Genomic DNA, 21,352 nt, shown 5'->3' on the forward strand with positions numbered 1-21,352 from the left:
ATCAATGCTGGCATGTTTTTCTGAAAGGTACACAGTGATGTTAAACTCAGGCTCAGGTTGAGCCACAGGCTCCATTGCAATCCCACGTTTAGACCTGCATCATAAAACAGTTGCACTGACAATGGAAACAATATGCAGGCCTAATGTTTCCCAAATTTACTGGAACTGTCTGTTTAACAACAGTATCAGATGCAGACCGTGTGTTTACGTTAGTGTCAGGAGGTCCTCTCTGGCTCCTCTGCACTGATTTTATCACGCCGGTGATAAAAGATGGCAGCCTGTGACGTCTCTCTGCTAAATCGCTCTATGATGAGCCGCTCACACAGAAATGTCGTGTAGCCAGAACGAGGCGCACTTATGATATGGGAGAAAAATGATTTAACTCTGGGCTATAGGTCTCATTCTGCAGTCGAACAGCCCAAACCACCGCAGATACAGGCGAGAACACGTGTTTACAGAGCATCCAGCTGCTGCCTTTGAAACCACCACACCTCCACATCACATTCCAGAGCACACAGCAGCTCCTCTGTTCAGACCGATCAAAGGGAGCGATCGGTTATGACCACACAGCAGCGTCCGTAAAGATGCTCTCACATGCCTCTGACTGACATGTTTGTCCAACACTTCAGGCTAACCGCAGAGGGCGTGCCCTGCAGGCCCTGGAGGTGTGGCTGGGAGGCCCCATCTGCAGCAGTAACTGGATCCACTGGTGTGGAAGCCGCGGCAACTGGTCAGGTAAAAATATCAGCACGTGCACGCCGTCTGGCTCCAGACCACTCTCTGAGGTGTGTGTGTGTGAGAGACACACATGTAGATGATGAATTCAGAGGTTTCAGTGTTTGTGTGGATTTCTGTGGGCACATGAGTCCAGGCCTCCTCTTCCTCCTCTTTAATTTAACATGTTGAAACCTCCGGTCTGACTGACAGAAGCTGCAGCTCCGCCCTCGGCATCTGCTCCATTCATGCAGCCCAATAAGTTCAGTTTTCCTCTCCATGGGAACATGTATCCTCCGTATGCAACCATCCAGGAGCAGCAGGCTGCCACCACCTGAGGAGCGACTGCAGCTCAAACCAAAATCAAACTGATACGTCTGCTTTATTTGGAGCAGATAATTATAAACTTCATGTTTTTATTAGGTTAAAAAAACGGTTCTGGTTTCAATTCACCACAAAAAGTTCTTTAATAGTCCGTCTAAGGACAGTCAGGAATGATTTAAAAAATGAACATTTCGGGTGCCTGGGTGGCTTAGTGGTGAAGCCGGCGACCACATACATATGCCGCATTGCGGTGCAGACGGCGCGGGTTCGAATCTCGGCCCGTCGCCAATTTGTCTTCCCCTGTATCTTTCCCCCATTTCCTGTCTCTCTCCACTGCCCATAAAAGAACACTTTTTATATTTTCCCTTGTTTTAGTGGCACCAGGAAGGATGTCACTGCTGCTACAAAGGTGATGGTAACACACGATCATCGTGTGTGTGTGTGTGTGTGTGTGTGTGTGTGTGGGGGGGGGGACACTGCAGAGAAACAAAGGTGAAGAAGAAGTGAGTCATCTCGATTATCTTGTTTTCATAATGGTTAGAAACCATGATTGTAACCAGGTTTGCCTTTTGATTAATTGCACAGTTGTCCAGAACTATGCAGTCATTCATTCATTCGAGTGGTTTGGGGTGGAGCGCATTCTCTGAAGCACAGATAGCTGAAACGCCCTCCCTGATGATTAATTGTATTTATATAGAAGCTAAAAACAGGTTTGCAAAGAGCTTCACAGGTACAAACCAAACATGAAACAGGGCATTAAAACGATACTGAAAAACAAAAAGCCACTTCATGAGTTTTAAAGTGCACACAGAGGCAGCTCGGGGGGGGCTCTCAGCTGAAGCTCGCTGTGGCGTCTGTCTGCCGCCCGGCCTTAAGCACCAACAGCAACAGCTGCTCTGACACAACGAGGAGGCACGCAAGTTTAATATACGGCAGGGCCGAGCAACTAATTTTAATTTCATTAGTGACTTTGGCATCCAGTGATTATGAAACAAGATAATCACTACAAAAAGGTCTCTGTCTCTCTTTTTTAAGATGTGCTCCGAGCATCTGAAGCTTTCTTTTGACAGGAGGGCAGCAGCGGGTGTCCCGCCGCTCCGTACGGCAGGAATCACGAGGATCTCTGTGCTCCAGCATCCTTCTGCTCAATGTGAGCAGGAACGAGCTCATGTTGTGATACTGGATGTAAAACAGGCGAATTTGCTAATAATCGAGTTGATAATATTTAAAAACGGGTAAAAACTACCAATATGACTGCATTTATGAGGAGTCCCCGTTGGCACAGCGCAGACGGCAGTTTCAAAGAGTCTGCAGTAAGATACGGCTCTCATCAACAACAGCGATTTATCTGCTGTTGCTGACTGAAGAGCATCGTGGATGATAAGCATCACCGGATCGCTGCAGGAGAACACAAACAGGACGTTCCTCTGGCACGTTCTGAGGGTTTTTCTGGTTTTCGGAGCCGGTTCTGAGTTTGAGTCCCATCTGCTTTGTGACACTTGTGTTCAACAGGTGTATTTGACTGCAGTCAAAGCGCCCACAGACCTGTGGAGCTGTGTCAGTGATGCTTCCAGTTGTGTCGTCCTGCTCAGCCAGCGTTCCCCTTCAGCCTCGGCCCAACTGAATATTCTGGATGTGACTCAGATGACAACTGGCAGCCAAATGCAGCGCTGAGGCCAATATTAGCTGCAGGATATCAGATGACAGCTGGCTGCAGGGGGGACGGGGGATTTTTCTGCTGCTGAAAGGCACCGCGGCAGGAGTTTAAAGTGCTGATGCAAACAGAGCTGGATCGTAAACACAGCAGCGCTCCCAAAGTTACAACCAGAGTAAAAAGAACCGGACATCTCTGCTGATGTGATGCTGGCAAAAGGCAGAAATTTATCGATTCATCTCTGCACCACCAGCAGCTCCCGACTCTTTCTGTACCCACAGGCTTTCCCCTCAGAGCTCACAAACCCATCAGATGTCCCGCTGACCAGCAAGTGATACAATACATGTGTTAGTTCAACGAGAGAGAGAAAAATCTGACTGGTCTGAAATATGGATTCTGTAAAAGATGGGCAGTGAAGCCAGTGAGGCCGCAGCCTTTTTAACAGCTAGCCTAGAGCTCTTCCTCTGGCTGCAGAAATAATACTAATCCACTTATTTAGAAATTATTGAACAGCAGCTCCTCAGCTTTGCTGTGACCTCAGTAAACGCCTTCCTGCCAACTTTACTGAGTGTAAAGTTTGCTCATTCTAAGAGTCAGAAAGGAGGATTATCCAGGATACGTTCACTGTCAGCAGCTTGTCAATCACAAGTCAGAACCACGCCTCGCTCATCACATCCGGGTCAAAAATACCAAGATGGCGGCGGTGGAAACGCTCAGCTCGAGGCTTCGCGTCCCTCTGGTTCTCCGTGCTGTGGGAAACCACCTGGATCCTTTTCGGGGCTTTTATCATTTTCAATCAGCAGAAAGCTTCAGTGAAACGGTCGCGGCCCCGTAAACTTACAGCAGTTAAACTTCACGTCTCCGATGCTGCGGATGCAGAATGTAAATCAGTTCTGTTGTACCGGCACAGAAAGACTGTAGGAAGCACGCTGTACACACAAAAGTAAGGATTACAGTGTTAAGACTGCAGCTCAGGATCACTTTGAGAGGGTGGGGAGGCTGAGGTGAGGGGGGGGGTTCAAAGCAGGCTGAGGGGTTCCCATGGGAGGGGGAGAGAGGCCACCCACTCTGAATAATAACTTCATTATCCTCAACACACCAGAGTCCTGTGATAGAAACACTGCTTTTACTTTCATTCAGATTTACAGAGTTTCACTCAGATCAGCCTCTAATCCAGAGTGCGAGGCTCACTCCTGAGATCACTCACAACACAAACACGCCAATTAGGAGGAGGTCAGAGGTCAAACCAGTGAGTTTAAGCTCCTTCCTGTGCTGTGCCTCAGGCTGAGTGATGATGACTCAGTGTCAGATTTTAGAGGCCAAACTCTAAAATGAGTGAAATTCAGGAGTTTAAGTCCAGATTTAAACCAACCTCTGACCTCTGACTCACAACCCAGGAGTGCAGTAACAGTGGAGAGGCTGACAAAGTAAACACAGGAATAACTTTATTACTGTAGCTTAATGAGTTTATTTTGGTACTGCGAACCATGACGGGAGGGACCAGACAAACCTGATCGGCGTGCCTCGTACGTTTCACCGCCCGTCAGAATAACACCGAGCTATGAAGGCGCAGAGGGCGGCGTGCCGCTCCAGCAGGGAGCCGAAGGCTGGGCAGGCGGACACAAACACCAAATATCTGTCAGAGACGACCGAACGAAGGGACCGAAGGAGCGATGGCAGCTACAATCACTGCGCTCCGTACGAGTCAACCCGACTCACTGTCAGCGTGGCAACAGCACCTGAGGATCATGGGTACTGTAGTAAAGCCCACCAGGAAACATAACCCTGCAAACAATGAGGAATATTTCAGATTTAACCAGAGACCGATCAGAACGATCAACTGAGCTCTAAAAGCCTTTATTTATAGTTCTGAATGAATTCTGACTGTGGAGAAAGTTTGGATCCCGTCCACGACGGTCTGCTCCCAACAAGTGTTACACCTTTATGTACATCACAGTAACAGGTTATAACATTTAATTCATAACAAATAAATCCATGTTCAAAGTTCCTGAATATGTTTTTAAAAAAATTTGTGATAAGAAGATTTTCACTATATATTTATCACTCATTTAAATGAACGTCACCAAACAATGAAATTAATGCTACACATGTACTGCATGTATTGGATGTGCTGCATGTATTGGATGTGCTGCATGTATTGGATGTGCTGCATGTATTGGATGTACTGCATGTATTGGATGTGCTGCATGTATTGGATGTGCTGCATGTATTGGATGTGCTGCATGTATTGGATGTACTGCATGTACATGTCTGCATAAATAAAAAGGGGCGTGCTGCCCGGTGGACGTTCTTCTTGTTGGGTCTTTGTTTCCTTTTTTTTATGCTGGCAGGTTTTGTTTTAGTTCGAATTAGATTAAATACAACAAAAACATGGAATTAATGTAATGAAAATGCAAAGTTAATACCAGATAAATACGCAGTAAAACCTTCTCAGTTAAACTCAGTGATCCTGATGCTGCCTCGTTTAAACTCAGCATGTGTCATAAATGTGTTTTGCAGGTCCACACAGATTTTGCTAATACCTACTTTTATTGTATGTATTTAATCACCTGACATTTATTTTGGTCACAAATTTTAGACAAAAAAGGTCTTTAGGGTCTTGACCTCGGGCAGGTCATAAAGGTCACCCAGAGCTGTGGTAATTTATCGACGGACCCTGAAGATACCGTTAGCGCTTTATTTTATGTATTTAAATATGTTGTGCAGGATGAGCGGCCGTGTTGAGGTTGGATGACGGGAACGAGCTCAGGAAGGAGAACGTGAGGACCGATCAGACAACAGGAGAACAAAACAGTTTAATGGAAGAACATGAACACGCTCGTCCTCTCTGCAGAAATGTGGAGCGCAGGAGAGCAAAAAGGTCGTCATCATTAGTTTTATTAGCTTGTAAAAATGCGGATGTCTGTTATCTGTCGTTTGGATCGTAGAAGATGCTGAAATTTGCTGCCAGAGGCAAAGTCAGCCGAGGGGTCAGAGACCGAAAGGAAGAGGATTCGTTATGAAACCTGATCAATCAACTTACTGGCTGCTGTGGAGACGACTCAGTGTGATTCTGCAGGTACTTTAGATTTAAAACGCCCATTCGACCATCACAGGATTCTTTGTCCTTCTTTTCGGGTGTTTCAGTAATCTGATTTTTAAACGAGCATGTGGGTACAAGAGAAAAGGCTCCTGTTTATAATCCAGATGGAGCCTCTGAGATAAACTAATCTAATATCTCAGGTTCTGCTGGTTTTATGAATAGTCAGTGGCAGCCCGTGTCTCCCTGGAGGGCCATGATTCATCCTCCCAACTGTTCAGCTGACTGCTCGCGGACAAACCAGTTCCTGTTGGGCGTGAAGGAGCGGCAGCATGTTGCAGGGTCACTGATCTCAGAGTCTGATGCATGTGCGCTAAAATAATGTCAAACGCAGCAGCGTTCGATAAAGAGTCACTCTGTACGCTCAGGAAATAAAATCTTCCTTCCGAAACGCCGTCTGAGGTCTCTGTGAGGGGAAACATGAGCGCCGGGCTCAAACAACCCCACCACAAAAGGAGGTCGAGCTTTCCAAAGGCAGAGGTCGCGACTGTTTTAGTAACCGATCACGGTAACACACGGGGGGGGGGGGGGAGCTATAAAGGCGAGGGACCCACAGGACACATGACCTCTGACCCCCAGACAAGTGAACAGTGACAGGGGAGGCCAGCTGTCAGCTGAGGGATAAGTAGAAACGTCTGAGGGCAGAAAGCATCTCCAACAGTGGAGGAGACGCATTCAGCCCAGATGCTGAGCGTCAGTCAGCAGCGCCCCGGGGTCAGAGTGTCGAATCGAAGCAATGACTGAGTACATGAAACCCCGGTTAAGAAAACTGAGCACAAAATTATTTGCATTTTATTATCATAAATGTCTTTGCAGGAAAAACCTGGTCAAAGCTGCAGACACGTTTCACGCTGAGATCCTCCCACAGGACATGGATGCTCCCGACACCGAGGAGGACGAGCTCACCGAGCCGTTCGGTTTTAGAGAGGCTGAAGAAAATATGCTCCTGTAACTGTAACCCATCACCTACCAACTCCTGCTGTTGGCTGTTAGCAGCAAATATCTGTGGGTTTCCAAAAATCCCTCAAGCCAATCTCAAAAACCAGAAATGAGACCGATCCACAGGAACCAGCAGGAGGACAACAATGAAACCCAGAGCCACAGTGAGGTGGTGTTTTCTTTGAACTGCTGCACACATACAGTCTGTGTGATGTGTCGGCCTCCTTCGCTGCATGCAAACAGCACATAAAGAAGATCCATCCTCTCATATCTGCAGCTGTATTTGCACAACACCACAGTTCAACAACAGCTTCATGCACACTCATATTTATAGCGATCTGATGTGGCTCCCTCTCTCTGTGTCAGGGCGAATGTTCAGAAACCCTCAATGCAAATGGTTTCTGCACACACACACACACACACACACACACACACACACACACACACACACACACACACACACACACGCACACACACACGCACGCTTGTGTTGTTGATTGTGGCTGGGAGATAAAATCAGATCCTATTTTCTCTCTCCTCTGTAGCGCTGCTGCGATGTGGCTCGCCACAGACGGCCCACCCTAAAACAAAACACGCTGTGAAGACCTCTAACAAACACCTCGGCACGTTAAACTGGGCAGATGTTTGACATTTCCACTCCTGCCTGATCATCCCTCACCATCATCTCAGGTCTGTGAGGTCTTTTCAGCAGCTCCACGCTATCAGATGACCTCTGATGAAATGTGGAAATTAGAAACACAACCTCTGTTGTCTTTACGATTACAAATGTAATGGAGCCTGCAGGTCACATGAGTCCCGTGTGAAAATGGTAAAGGAAGCGCCACGGTGTCGTTTTTCATCTCCTCCTTCAGTCAGCCACATTTTTTCTAACCATAAACTGCTTTTGTTCTCGTTTACGCAGATGCTTGTTTTTGTTTGCTGTGATCTGTTGCAGCTTGTTTAAAGTCGAGGACAATTAAAGTCTCGTCTGCCTGATCATATCTGAGCCTGCAAATGAGCAGGAATGAGCAGAATGAGCATGCCTTTACTCTGAAAATCCCAGCTGAAAACTCATCGCGGTGAGGGAAAGCATGACCGATGAGACGGCGTGCCAGGCAGCAATCCACAGGTAACAGGAAAGGAATGCTACAGACGCACACCCACAGACACGCAGAGGACATCAAACCCCACAGACCCCACGGGCCTCCAGTCTGTTCAGGTGTTCACATGACGCCGTCTAATTGATGAAATACCACAGGTGATTATTTCAATGGGATTATCTTACAAATAATGTGGCTCGCTGTGCAGACATCAAGTCTGCTTCAGTTTTTGAGAGTGAAACTCTGGGACTTTATTCATCTGTTAGTTAACACTAATAAACGCTCGTGTGTGTCTGTGCATTTCACCATAGTCCATGAACGCAGTTTGATAATCAGCATCAGCTGGTAACGCCGACCCCTCAACCAAAAAAACAAAACACGGAAACAACAGCAGGAAGCTGGCAGCAGCCAGAAACCGAGCAGAGTCAAAAACCGGTGGGTGACGTCACTGTGGCTGCATCCACCCTTACGTCCTTGCTCTGTGGCTGCATCCACCCTTACGTCCTTGCTCTGTGGCCTCGGGGAGCCAGTTCTCCTTAGAGGGGCCTTCAGGCTTGCTCTGGATCTCCAGAGCAGATGAAAGGCCGCTGCCAGCAGATCTCCCGAACACGGACTCCTGCAGTCAGCTGGAGTCTAACATGATGGAGCTTTAGTCGGTTCCACTGTGGAATGAGATCCTATCTGTGCAAACTGGTCAGTGAGCCAATCAGGAAGTTTACAGGAGACAGGAAGGGCCCAGGAAAGCTGAGAAACAACCCGGCATCAAAGAAGCCTTACTCCGAAGCCTCGGCAGCCAATGGGAATCACTCACACTGACATTACACGTCTCAACACTGCAGACAGTTCCTGAAGATCCTGGAAGAAGTTTTCTAGTAGGAGCGTTTTCAGTGACCTGGAGCTGCGTTTGCATGAGCATGAAAGGTAAAAACACACAAAGTAATATGTTAAAAGTGTTAAGTAATACTTCTGTTCTAGTGGACATGGCAGCCTGGAGTTTAACCGGCAGCATTTAGGGAGGTTCAGATTTACAGTCTGAGTCTGAATTAGGTTCACAGATGCTACTTTCCCACCGCCGAGGTTCCGGAGCAAGTTCCCGTGCTGATCCCAAGGAACCGGCGAAACGCTTAAGAACGGGCCCGCGTTCCCACCGCGTTTCTGTGAACTGCTCCTTTACGTATGAGTGTGGGCGGGTCCTCGTCTGGACATGGAAGTTGAAGCGCACAAACGTGGGAGAACACGCTCTCCTTTCTGTGCTGCAGATACGTTTTAGGGTCCAAACCAAACTACTGCAGCATCTGTGTGCAGCACAGAGGGAAACACACAGCGATTAGAGCAAAGACGACAAGTACGCACTTTGTGTCCTTTTATCTGTGATATGAACTGATACAAAGCAGCAAGTTCAGCCTTAGAGCCCAACCTAATTCACAGCCGTGAAAATCACTTTTCTCCTGTAATACACATGTAATATGGTAGAAAACTTGATGTTGAGATGGCAGAGTCACGCCCTGCTGCTGCTTTCATCACGCATTCCTGGTCCAGACCAGCTAGTTTGCGGGGCCGGAATTGAACCCGTTTTTCGGCCGAGCACCGAGTGTTTCAGCGGTGGAAAACCCGCCTAACGGTTCAAATTACGGCACGGGCTCCGGAACCCTGTTGGTGGGAAAGAGGCCAGACAGAGGAAGATGAGTTCATGAATAAACAGCTCAAAGTGGCTCTGAAGCTTTCAGCCCTGCAGCCAGACCTAAACTGCATGCAGTGGCTCTTAAACATCTCAAGCATGTACACCTTTGTGTTTCAGTGCGCACAAACCAACAGAACAGAAGGTGACAGCAGCATTTCACTGTTTCGCTGACTTGGTACGGGGATCGAGAACCGGTTCCAGTTGAGAACCAATACCACTGCGGCCTTATCGATACCATCAGTGCTGGAGAGTTTGGTTCCCCTCAGCTGTTCACTGCAGAACAATGATGTCATGAGCACATGTATTCAAATGTTAGCCTGCTCTGTAAACTGTTTCCTCGCTGTGTTCAGACAGATGATATTACAGCTGCTCTGACGCTCCGTACCTGCGTATACTTTTTATCCACATTCATTATGGAATCGATGGGATCTCATCAATATCCTTCCTCGTCAGTGAATGTAACACAGAGGAGGTAGAAGAGGAGCAAGAGTGCTCCGCTTCCTGGAAATGAAAACATGTCCGAAAGGGATGTAAAGGACCTTCAGGCGACTGGTTGTGATTTGGTGCCATATAAATAAAACTGAACTGAAAAATAAAGATATGCAGGAAAAGTCTTTGGTTTTATTCTTTATCCACCGAGTAACTCTGAGGCTGTTTGTGCTGTTATATGCACTTTTTACTCAATCAAAACTAATACGAACTGATCTAAAACTAATGTGGATACAGCAAAGACGATGTAAAATCAGCTGAAGTCAGTGAGTTCCTCGGCTGCAAAGCAATCGCTCTCTTCACCCTCGGTCTTTGTTTCTGCCTCCTGTGCTTTCACAGGAGGTCACACCTTCATGAGGCCGGGCAGCAGCTGAGGCATCACACAAACACAAACCTCTCACAAACCTGGAGGGGAACAAAGATGTCTCAGCTCCCGGCGCCACAGCGCTCAGAACGATAGCGCAGCCCGATGACCTTGACATGCAGCGAGTTTCTAAAACACGAGATTAGATTTGAGGGTTTCTCACAGCAGAGAGCTGACAGGCTGCTCAATAAGCTGAGCCCAGCTGTGCTGAGTGGGAGGACAAAAAGCCCGACTTCAAGGCCCTTTATGGAGGGAAAGAGGTAATGGCCGGTCCCTCTGGGACCCGATTTGATTTAAGGGCCGAGCCAAACTCAGACCACTGAGAGGCTGAGGGGTACTTGACAGAGAAAAATGTCCTCCTCAAGAGGCAGAAATCAAAAAGCCAGGAATAAGAGTAAGACGTCACCCCGACTCCTGTACCTGCACATATTCAGAGCCAAATGTTTCAGCGCAGCTTCAAACTCATCCTGAGGTGATTTGAAGGAACAGGAGCCGGTCCAGGATCAACATTCAAGGTTACGGCTCATCCGTGTATCACATTACAAAGTCCCAGCATCCCACATCTAAGGCATTCCTAATGTCTGCTTCATGCTTCACATCCTAATCTTTAATGCAGCAAAACCAGCCAAAACTGAAGCTCAGCCTGCAGCACAGCGACCACAGCTGCAGCCTGACAGCTAAACTGCAGACAGCAAGGAAGTCGCTCTGCAGGACGGGACAGCACAAGTTCAGGTGGCAGCAGGTGGGACCTTAAAGAGAAAACATGTAGATTTACTGGAAGCCTCTCTAACATCATCTGCTACTGCAGAGGCAGCACAGGGTTCCTGCAGGTCATTGCACCAGCTGTGGCACTTGTACCAGGACTGCATAAGACTCAGAAATCACAGCAAAGGGCAGCACGTGCTGAGAATGGTTTAGAGAAGGGCAGCAAACATCTTTGGCAGGTGATTATGTGACATCTGTCCATCACAGGTGAATTTGAACCAATCACATTGTTGCTTTTGTCCTGACGTTGATACAAAGCACTGGTTCAGCCACACAGATTACCTCGTGTCCGAATCATGAACACCTGAACACCTCAAAGGTAAAGAGGCACCTAACGAGTCCTTGGATAGAGGCACTGATGCAGCTAATCTGAGGGGATTTAAACTGCTATAACATTTACTGGATATGAGAATCCTCCAGAAACCAGGCTCAAATGTTGTTGATGTAAATATAGTTATGTAAGTGGGCGGGTCTAAGGCGGGCAGTCATTCTGGGATGTTTGCTCTGAGCTTCAAAGCTGCAGCTACTGTAACTCAGGCCATAAACACCTTCATGTGGGCTGTTTAAAGCTGGAGAGGCAGCCGTGCTCACTTCATCACCTTCTGCTTACAATAAACTGGTGGATGCACCGCCTCCCTCTCCACGTTTACCGCCGTGGACGCTGCACTCCTCTCTGCCTCAGCATGGTTTTTATACCGGCTGAAAAACGTTTCATCACCTCATGTTTTTACCGTCTTTATAATTGAATTATATTTATAATACAAAGTCTCCCAGCGTGTCTTATTAAACCACCTGCTTAAAAAAGGCATTTAAAGGCTAAAAAATACATTTTACCTGTTCAGCTTACACCTGTCCTTGTTCAGTGCAGATAGTATAGTAGGAAGGACACTTTCAGGTGTGCTTTCTTTGGTTCTTTACCAGCGAGAGGCTCTTCATCATTTGTGGTGAGCCAGAAAATTACTATCAAATATATGTATATATAAATATCAAACATAAATCAAAGGTTAAAAATCATGTCCTCTCTAAACGTCATTTTACCCTTAATGTGTCCTCGCTGAAGAGTCTGGAAAAAACACATGCTGCAAACTTGACGTTTACTTCCTGCTGAAATAAAGCCATTACAAAGTCAGGCTGTCACACAAAAACAATTCGTGAACAAAGAAAAAGACCACAGCTGCCGATCTGCTCCCCCGGCTCCGTGAGGGCTAGCAGCGGTATTCCAGGATTAGCATCGCTGGCTGCAGTGCGAGGTAGTGCAGTTGGAGTCTGCCCAACTGCAGGTTGAGATCCTCTCTGGGAATGCAGCTGAATGATATCAAGAACTGCCACAACAATCCAGAGAGCCTTTAGAGGAAATCCAGGACCGGAAAAGCTGGGACTGAACTTCACAAATCAGCAGCACAAAGGCAGACAAGTACGCAGATGGTGGATGGAGTTGTTGGGATACTGTGTGACAAAGATCACCTGATAAAGACGTGCTAAAATGAGTTTGGCGGCCCACCCATTTAAAGTCTCAGGGAAGCTCCTAATATCAGTGAAGCTCTCTGCATGAGTGCCAGGACTCAGCTCACACTGAAGTGGGTCAGAGAATTTATTGGCCTGGGGGGAAGCTTATTTTACAGGTGTTATATTCAGGTAGCATGTTGGTCGGCGGAGGGGTGTTTTCCCAGACGGAGCTGGGGGTGAGGGGATGGGGCCGAGCTCTCGGGTTTCAGGCAGGCCGGGGCAGGAAGATGACAGGGTGCTGAGGTACCGCGAGGATCTGGAGGAACACTGGCTCTTTGTGCCGCCTCCTCCGAAGCGCATCGCCCCGGGACCGTCCCAACATCGCAGCACTCAACACCGTCGACAACGACCACTTCCTGTCACTGACAAGTCCCCGGAGATTAAAAAAAAAAAAAAAAAAAAAAAAAAAAACTCTGGCTGAGCTGCAGCCTGCAGGCTCAAAGCCCGAGTTTTTTTTCTCTGACATCTGACCCGAGAGGCAGCGTGAAAAACAGCTTCCATCAGGGGGTGAAGTGAAGCCCAGTGGGTCAGTGTGTTAAACCTGATACACATGATGAGCAGCCCCGCACTCCCCATCAAACCCTGTTTACTGGAAGCTCATTTCTTCAGCTGTTTTGAGAAGGATTACTAAAACTGGTCGTGTTTCTAATGATCTTGAACTAAACTGAGGTTTTTGTGGCGACATGTTTGCTGTAAGAACGTCAACAATCCATAACCACACCTTGTTTTCCTTGTGTAACCTCCATCAGTACGAGTCCATTATCTGAGCGCCTCAAACATTCCTTCAGAGCTTCATGACTCTTTTTACCCAGCAGCCCCTCGACAAGTCCGAACACCTCCGATTTACAGTGTTGGAGGAAGAGCCTGAACACGTCCTGCTCATCTTCGTATCTCCATTCAACCCGCGTGAGGTCAACACATCAAAGACCAGAAGTAAGCCTAACCCTATTGTTTGGGAGAAAAATAAAAGGGCTGTTCGGGGAATCATAAAAATGGTTTCTGACGTGTGTCAAGCAGAAAGTTTTGTTTTTAAAAGGCTGTTCTGTCAGCACAGGGTTAGTCTGGATAGACCTGACGGGGTTAAAGCACTGCCAGGCAGCAGGACTGAGGGTGAATCCAGTTACATGAACACAGACTCTTTTTATGCCTCAGATCTTCTGAGAAAAATCTCCTTATCTTCATCCTAACACGAGCAAACGGCTCGGGGTTACAATGTTTCTGCCACTGTCAGAGCAGCTGTTTGTCATTTCAATCTTCTTATGTTACTGAATAACTAAATATAATTCATACTGATGCATAATGTTGGAGTTTGTGTGTGTGTGTGTTTAATGGGCTGTTTGACATTTCTGTGATGATCCATTTATCATAAATTAAAAAAATATATATATAGTAACTGAAGCACTTAAATTTAGAGATTGATTCCCATCACAACGATTGAAGCTTGTAGGCATTCGGGTCGCCCCAGCAGGGGGCTGCTCTGCTAATCATAGAGCGAGGACTGCAGGCCAGTGAGGAAGTGAACTACAATGAACCCAGTTAGAAACGGGGGTCATTTACGAGGGACCAGCATGATGAAGTCTGATGGCACAACATCGGCGCAGAGGGAGGAACACGGAGCAAAACACCTGGAAAAACGACCACAGATTACGGCTCAGAGAGGATCCTCTTCCTTCTCTTACCATCTCAGCAGCCTGACATCACAAGAGCAACGTGAATCTGACTGAGTATCTGAGAGAGGCTGCACACTCATTGGCTGATGACATGTCAGTCACAAGTCGTTACCCAATGAGCATACTCTGGTTTATCGTCCTTCCTGACTCTTCTGTGGACCATAATCAAAAAAAAGATCATGATGTTATATTAAATAAGGTTTAAACCCAGCGGCTGAGCCCTTAAACCTTCCAGGAAAGTGATCACTGAGGTCAGAGCGAGGGTGCCGAGGGCCGGTATACGTATATGTGCAGCAAATGAATAACTGCTGACAGCACTCACAGTTCCTACGACCTACGAACGCTGAACTCGAAGGCAAGGAAAGTGCTGCATAATCAGAATTCATCTCCAGTCTGAACTGACAGGAAATTCGTTCCCAGTGGTCACTGAAAGCATCGATCACTACAGTCTGATCACCGACGAATGTGACGAACGGTTACACCAAAGCTTCCTACTGAACCTTCACGGCTCTCCAACATGCCTGAGCCCATGTTCACCACCTCTGTGTCAAACACACCCAGTCACACTCCTCCTCAGCGGTGATGACATTTCAGCCCTGCTCAGGTGTGTGTATGATTCAGCCTCCACAGTGTGACTCACTGAAACAACAGCTACACACCTCTTTATCTCACTGTTACCAAGTGCACTGTGGGAGAAGGAGCAGAATGAAGATGAGATCCAGGGTCTTATCTTCAAGCCTTCTGGTCATGACGGGGGACGCCTGATTGGTCACATGAAAGGTGACCAATCAGAGCTTTCCTGGCTTAAAATGGATCTCTGGTGGGTGACTACATGCAAGTGGTCCACATGTAGCTAAGGTTGTGAGTCTGTGTCACCTCACCTAACAAATCGGTGTATTTTTGGACATTCAATAAACAAAAGTATTTTATCCGTGAGCACATTAAACTCCAGTTTAGGAGAAGAACAAAACCTCCAGAGGGACGCCAACGTTTCTGAAACCTGCCAACCCTGAAGCCCTGAAAGCCTTTCAGACAATAATCAATTGTGATCATTAAGTCTGAGCTAATCCAGGATTTGACAGACAACTGCTAAGACTTACAGACCACAAACAAATCCCAGAGAACCAGATATTTAAACCCACTGAATTATAAATGCTCAGAGCAGCAAACAGTGTATTCATTCAGACACAAGCTTTTTAATACCTGCAAAAACGTTTAAGGCCTCGTTCACCTTCACTGCTGCAGGAAAGCAGGAAGTTAATAACTCCCTGAAAACAACGGACCTCTCTGCACCTCTGAGATTCCTCCGGTGTTGCTGAACTAAACCTTTTTGCCCTCTGACATTCACGTCTGTTCCACTGCAACTTGTTCAGGCAACGCGATCTGTTTATTACACTTTTATAAAACTGGAAAAACGGGATTGTTGTACAATTTTTTGGCCAGCAGTGAGAAACCTCACAGTGTACAGAGTAATAAGAGCTGATGGAGCAGACCGAGATACCGATGGGAACCAGTTTTGTGTTATTTTGTGCCTGGATGTACTGCAGGGAGGGAAGCTGCAGCTCATCAGGAACAAACTGAAGGTCAAACCAACACGAGTCTGAGCAGAAACACTTTCAAACTGCTTGCAAGTGTAATAAAATGTCCTCAGGTCGGAGTGAGTCACAGCTTGAGCTCAGTATGAACTAAACCAGGGATCCTCAAATCCAGGCCTCAAGGTCCGGTGTCCTGCAGGTTTTAGATGTGGCCCTGATCCAACGAATCTGGAGAACTTGACTGCATACTGAGGAGGTAATTCAGCCATTTGAATCAGAGTCCTGCTAATGACTTCTATATTTGACTCAGGTGTGCTAAAACCTGCAGGACACCGGCCCTCGAGGCCTGGATTTGAGGATCCCTGAACTAAACCAAAGAAACACTGACGTCCAAAACTGAACCTGTTCTTCCATAAAACCTTTAACCACTCACACATTTCTGTTTGTCCCACAATCAGACACATTACACATTTTTACTCTGCAGCCCTGAACTTTCCTACAGCATCAACGGAGGCTCCATAGTGTAGTGGTTTACACATTCAAAAGGTCACCGCTTCAGTTCCAGCAAATTCAAAACATGCAGATGTCCCTGCTGAGACGACCCCGGGTTACGAGAGAGCAGCTTTATAAGAGATGGACAGCTACTTAAATAATGAAGCAGAGCACGTCCCAAATGAGTTAAACTGAACAGCAGTTAGTCATTAATATCTATTTAATGAGTAGAGGAAGCTGTGCCCTTCGATGGTCCTGCTCTGGCAGCAGCCCATCTGATACCAAACTGCATAAGAAAACCAAGCCAGGTCTGGAGTCTGTGATGAAGCTCCACAGCACCAAAACCAAGACAGCAGACTACGGGAGGAGCCGAGGGACAAACGGGAGTACGATCGAAGGCAGCATCACGACAGCCCGCAACGGCTAAACACATTAAACACAGACATCACCGCATTTCACTTAATCTCCAGGTCTCTCTACACTTTAGAGGAAATCCCTCACATAGTCGCAGCTCTTCATTACAGACACGCAAGATTTTTATGGAAACCTTCGACCGCAATTCAAACTGACATTTAGAAACTTTAAAATAAAGTTCTGAGAGTTTGAACTAATTTTGGAAGAACACGAGAGGGTGAAGACAGGAAGTCCAACTAAATGTGCATCCAAAAAAGCTCTTATTGCAGGTTTTATTTACTGTTTTTGTTGTTCCTCTGAACTCTTACTTACTGGTTTTATTGCATTTTCATCCAGGACCTTTTAAACTGTTGAACTAACAGATGATTCTACTTTTCTCTACTTTCTCTGCAAAGGCTGGACTCAGACTCTGGATTTAGGGGTTTATTTCAGCCCAACACAAACTGATCCAAACCACATACACACTCACACACACTCACCCACAACCACACACACACCCAGTGACTCTAAGGACTTTTTAACTGACAGCAAACACACACACACACACACACACACTTGGTTGAAGACAAATGTTTAAGAATACACCTTGGTGGAAACCCAACACCCCTGATGTCCCCTCCCCCTCCGCAACAAACTTGGCTCAACACACACACACACACACACACACACACACACCATGTGCTGCAGGCAGCACTGAGAGGGTGTTGGTGATCTTACCATGATGTTTGCAGTGTGTCAGTCGTTGGATATTCCAGTTTAAGACCATTTTAGCTCCCTGCTTCCCGTCTGTGTGTGTGTGTGTGTGTGTGTGTGTGTCTCCCTCCGGTCAGGTCTGATTCAGTGCAGCTCTCAGTCTAGCCTCTCACATGTTAAGCCCCGCCCACCAGCTGCCAGTCATGCTTCTCTGGATCCTCCCCCGCCCTCCTCACCTCTCCTCTCTGTCTCTCTCTGCTGGCTAAACTTTTTTTTAAAGGTCCATCAACAAGATTCATCTTTTTAAGTAAAAAATACTGCAAAAAAAAAATAAAAAATTTAAATATTAAATGTAATCCAGTTTCAGCACAACTTGCAGAATAAAAAAAGAGGAGGTGCTGAGGAGGGATCCCCTCCTATCAGGGATATTTTACTGTTGTACAGTCACTCTGTACGAACTCACTCCTACCTCAGACTGATTTCTTGGAGCTGTTCTTCCAGCCTGACGTCACACAGATACCTGCTGTGTGAGCACTGGGACAGACAGATACTGTATCAGGTCCCAAGAACTGCAACAGTTTGCATTAACAAAGCTGCTTTAAACCTCTTTCAGCTCATTTTAGCTTCTTGAGTTTTAGTAGTGAGTTAATGTGAGGTGCGCCTTCCTCAGAGCCTGACGGGTTCAGTATGACACGCTGTAGACGCAGCATGCTGATCAGCACAATGATAACTGAAACAGTGTAACAGACTGCAGCTGTATCGAGCCTTCTTACTGTGATTTATCAGCTCAGCTTCACTCGTGCTGGCAGATAAATGCAGGTAACCATGGTGGGGACGAACCAAACTAACCTTAAGCCTTCACGTATCCTTTCACTTTGACCTGAAGAGTGGCATTCCTGAGCTGGGCTCTGTATTTGTATTAAGTTACTTGTTTTCCTGATTTGCTTATTTTTGTCTGTCTGTTCATGCTGCATCAAAGTTTATAATGTCAGTGACCTTAAAGTGGGCCTGGTATCTATCTGAGGACAAAAAGGAGATTTTTAAAGGATCTCTTTGTTAAGTAAAAAGATAAATAAAATCAAATAAAGGTAAATTATTTGTTGCCACACAGGAAAGTCCTTCCTGGAACAAGGCTTCCCTCTCAGCAGCTATTTTGGGCTTAAGCTTTTTCCCCTCTCGAGTTATGTACACGGTTCATTAAGGGTCCAATACAGCACAACACATGCAAACTGATAAGTGGATGAGTATTTATGCAGCCCGTTCCTACTCCTGCAGTGCTTTAACGCTACAATCCACATTCACCTATTCACACACATGAACCTCCTTTAGTTTAATGTGTCCACAATGAAAGCAGATATGCTGTTTAGAAATGTGCCCAATAACACGCAGGATGGCTGAGCGCTCTGACACATTTATTAACCCTTTCCTGAATCCCATCTTCAAATGTCGAGAGGTTCTCTTCGAGTTTCCAGTCAGAAGCGTTTGACATTTTCTGCTCGAGGATTGGCTGAAATCGGTTATGAGAGCAGCTGCAGACGAGCCCATCAGCTGACTCTGAACAGTAACTGAGGGATGGTTGCATCAAAGTCCTGAAGGATCCTTTTCGGCCCCTGCTGCCTCAGAGGCTGAATGCTCTCACTGTTAAAAGACATCTGCCTCATGAATGCAGAGTAATGGCTGAACTGAAGGCCTCTGCTAAATCCATTACTGCACTAACAAGTCCCACATGTGACTCCGCACCACTAACAGTTTACTGGGTAGGAACAAAGACCAGTACAGAACTGGAGTGACTCCCACAGCCTCCAGTCTGAAAAAGCCAACAGTCACAGCTGGAGACAAACAGCTGCTGCCATCATCGCAGCATTGTGACCTCCCAGTTTGAGGTCCTGGGTGACAAATAATGTGATGGCAGAGGGCCAGTGAGACGCTGAACTGGGCCGGAGCCTGAAGAAGAGTTCCCGCTGTTATCGGTCACCTGACAACAGCTCCGGTCCCAGCTCAGACCGGAGACTGTTCCCAAAGTTCGAGAAGATTCATGTGAGTCATCAGTGGCGTTTCCGAGACGTTAAAGTGACTCTGCCCTGTCATGAGCGTCACATGACTGAGTTTGGTGTTGGGAGAAAATGGAAACACAATGAGCCTAAAGCCTGTTAACAGCATGTCTGATATTACTTTAAAATGCTCAATCTGTTTACTTCTCCACAGAGAAGCCTTGAAGCAGATGCATCACTGAGACCAGTGCAGGGTTGAGGGAGTTTGAGCTGGTTTCCAGGGTGCTGCTGGGAATCAGTCTGTGGTTTCCAGGAGCTGCAGAGAAAAACTGCTTTCAGAGCCTCCGCGTGGAGAAAACAGGAGACAAACTGGCAAGATCACAATGACTGGGGCTTTGAAAGGATGGCACAGAGTCCCCCCTTCACCACCACTGCCATCGTGTTTATTATGGGAACACTGGGATTCTGCTGGGCTCTCCTCGGATTCCAGACTCTCCCTTCAAATTAGACGTGCTGATTGAAGAGCTGCATGTGTCATTCATCACGTATAATCGCAGGCAAATGAAAGATGGAGGACACCAGAGCAGAACAAGCAGCCAGCTCTTACTTTTATCTCTCAGTAAGAGAACAAAAAAAACAGACTGATCCTGGAGTTTGAGGTAAGTTTTAAATGATTTTATCCAATCAAAAAACTGCCCACTTGTTTGCCAGCAGAGCGTTATGAGGGAATGTGTTTGGATTTAATCAGGAAAAATCTGAGCTCTTACATTCTGAGCAGTTCCCACATACAGACTTTACTCGTTCGCTCTTATTTTGAAAGTCTGGTGTGCCCCACCCCTTCCAGTGTTTTCCCACCAGCAAGCTGACCACGTTGCTGGTTGCTGCTGTGACAGTCTGTGACATCATTCAGCTGCTCTCCAGAAGAGCTCTTTGCTCGTGGTGGACTGCAGCTCGTCGGCCTGGACTGCAGCCGGAGACCACAGCTCTGTTCTGGTTCTCCTAGTTAAAAACACCCACTCTGAGCAGAACCTGCAACAGTTGGAAAACTGGTTCACCTGCTGCCCTGAGCTCACCAAGGCTGCAGAGAAGACAAGGACTCCCATCAGTACCTGGAGATGCAGCCCATCTGTGGGATGAGGAACGGACTGAAGCAGCAGCTGAATACTGATCCATTTATTGTCACCAAGCATGTATATTACTCATTTACAAATGCATATGAGTCAGCAGAGGGTCCTCGTGACTCATTTACTAGTGATTTAAACTGGAGGGAAAAAACTCAAATTAAATAAAAACTGAACCCAATCTAACAGATGAGGTTAATCACTGTGCTGCTATATTTAAACAACCTATTCACATTCTCCCATAATTAGGTTAAGTGTCACTGAAATCCAAGCTCTGTACATTACTATGCTTATTACAACTTCCTGTTAAAAAAGAGGCATTCTGCTATCAGCCCTGGCTTGTTGTGAGTGGCACCTTAGCACCAACATTTACCTGTCATAAAAAAAAGACGAGCCATTTAACTGACAAGCATTTCTGATGCTGACTAGTAAGGTTAGTAATGTTTAAACATCCAGCTAGATGCACATGGACACACGTATCCCCTAATTTAAAGTAATAATAATAATGCCACCAAGACAAATTGAATCTAATTCTGTAGGAAACAGGATTACCTTGAAAAGGTGCTCAGGTGAGGGAGGTGTGGAAGGTAACAGCCATATTTCCCCTCAGCTTCCACGCTCTGTCGGTCTCACCCACCTTTTCTTAGTGATAAAGGTCTCACAGATATTCTGTTTCCCTGAGACTCGGAGGAGTGTTGCATGGTTATCTGCTAATGACACAGACCAGGAGATGTGTCGGGATCTGGGGGCTCCTCTTCTAAACAAATGCCTGAGGGGGGAACAAAACCCCCTCCCAGCCC

At 46.6% G+C, this 21,352-nt stretch overlaps 1 protein-coding gene across 4 annotated transcripts in view; it reads right to left on the reverse strand.

The window, feature by feature from the left end:
* Nucleotides 1-21,352, reverse strand: part of plekhg4 (pleckstrin homology domain containing, family G (with RhoGef domain) member 4) — an 80,942-nt gene that overhangs the window by 25,725 nt on the left and 33,865 nt on the right. Inside the window, exon 1 of one of the 4 annotated variants that reach the window (XM_030718734.1) lies at nt 17,465-17,572. The exons of the other annotated variants lie outside the window; for them this stretch is intronic. Within the exon in view, the coding sequence (XP_030574594.1) occupies nt 17,465-17,467 (3 nt within the window). The 5' untranslated portion in view covers nt 17,468-17,572. Of the gene's footprint in view, nt 1-17,464; nt 17,573-21,352 lie in introns of those variants that run through there. 4 annotated transcript variants of the gene reach the window in all.

The sequence above is a fragment of the Archocentrus centrarchus genome, chromosome 3, assembly GCF_007364275.1.
Source record: "Archocentrus centrarchus isolate MPI-CPG fArcCen1 chromosome 3, fArcCen1, whole genome shotgun sequence".
In the NCBI taxonomy this organism is placed as follows: domain Eukaryota; kingdom Metazoa; phylum Chordata; class Actinopteri; order Cichliformes; family Cichlidae; genus Archocentrus; species Archocentrus centrarchus.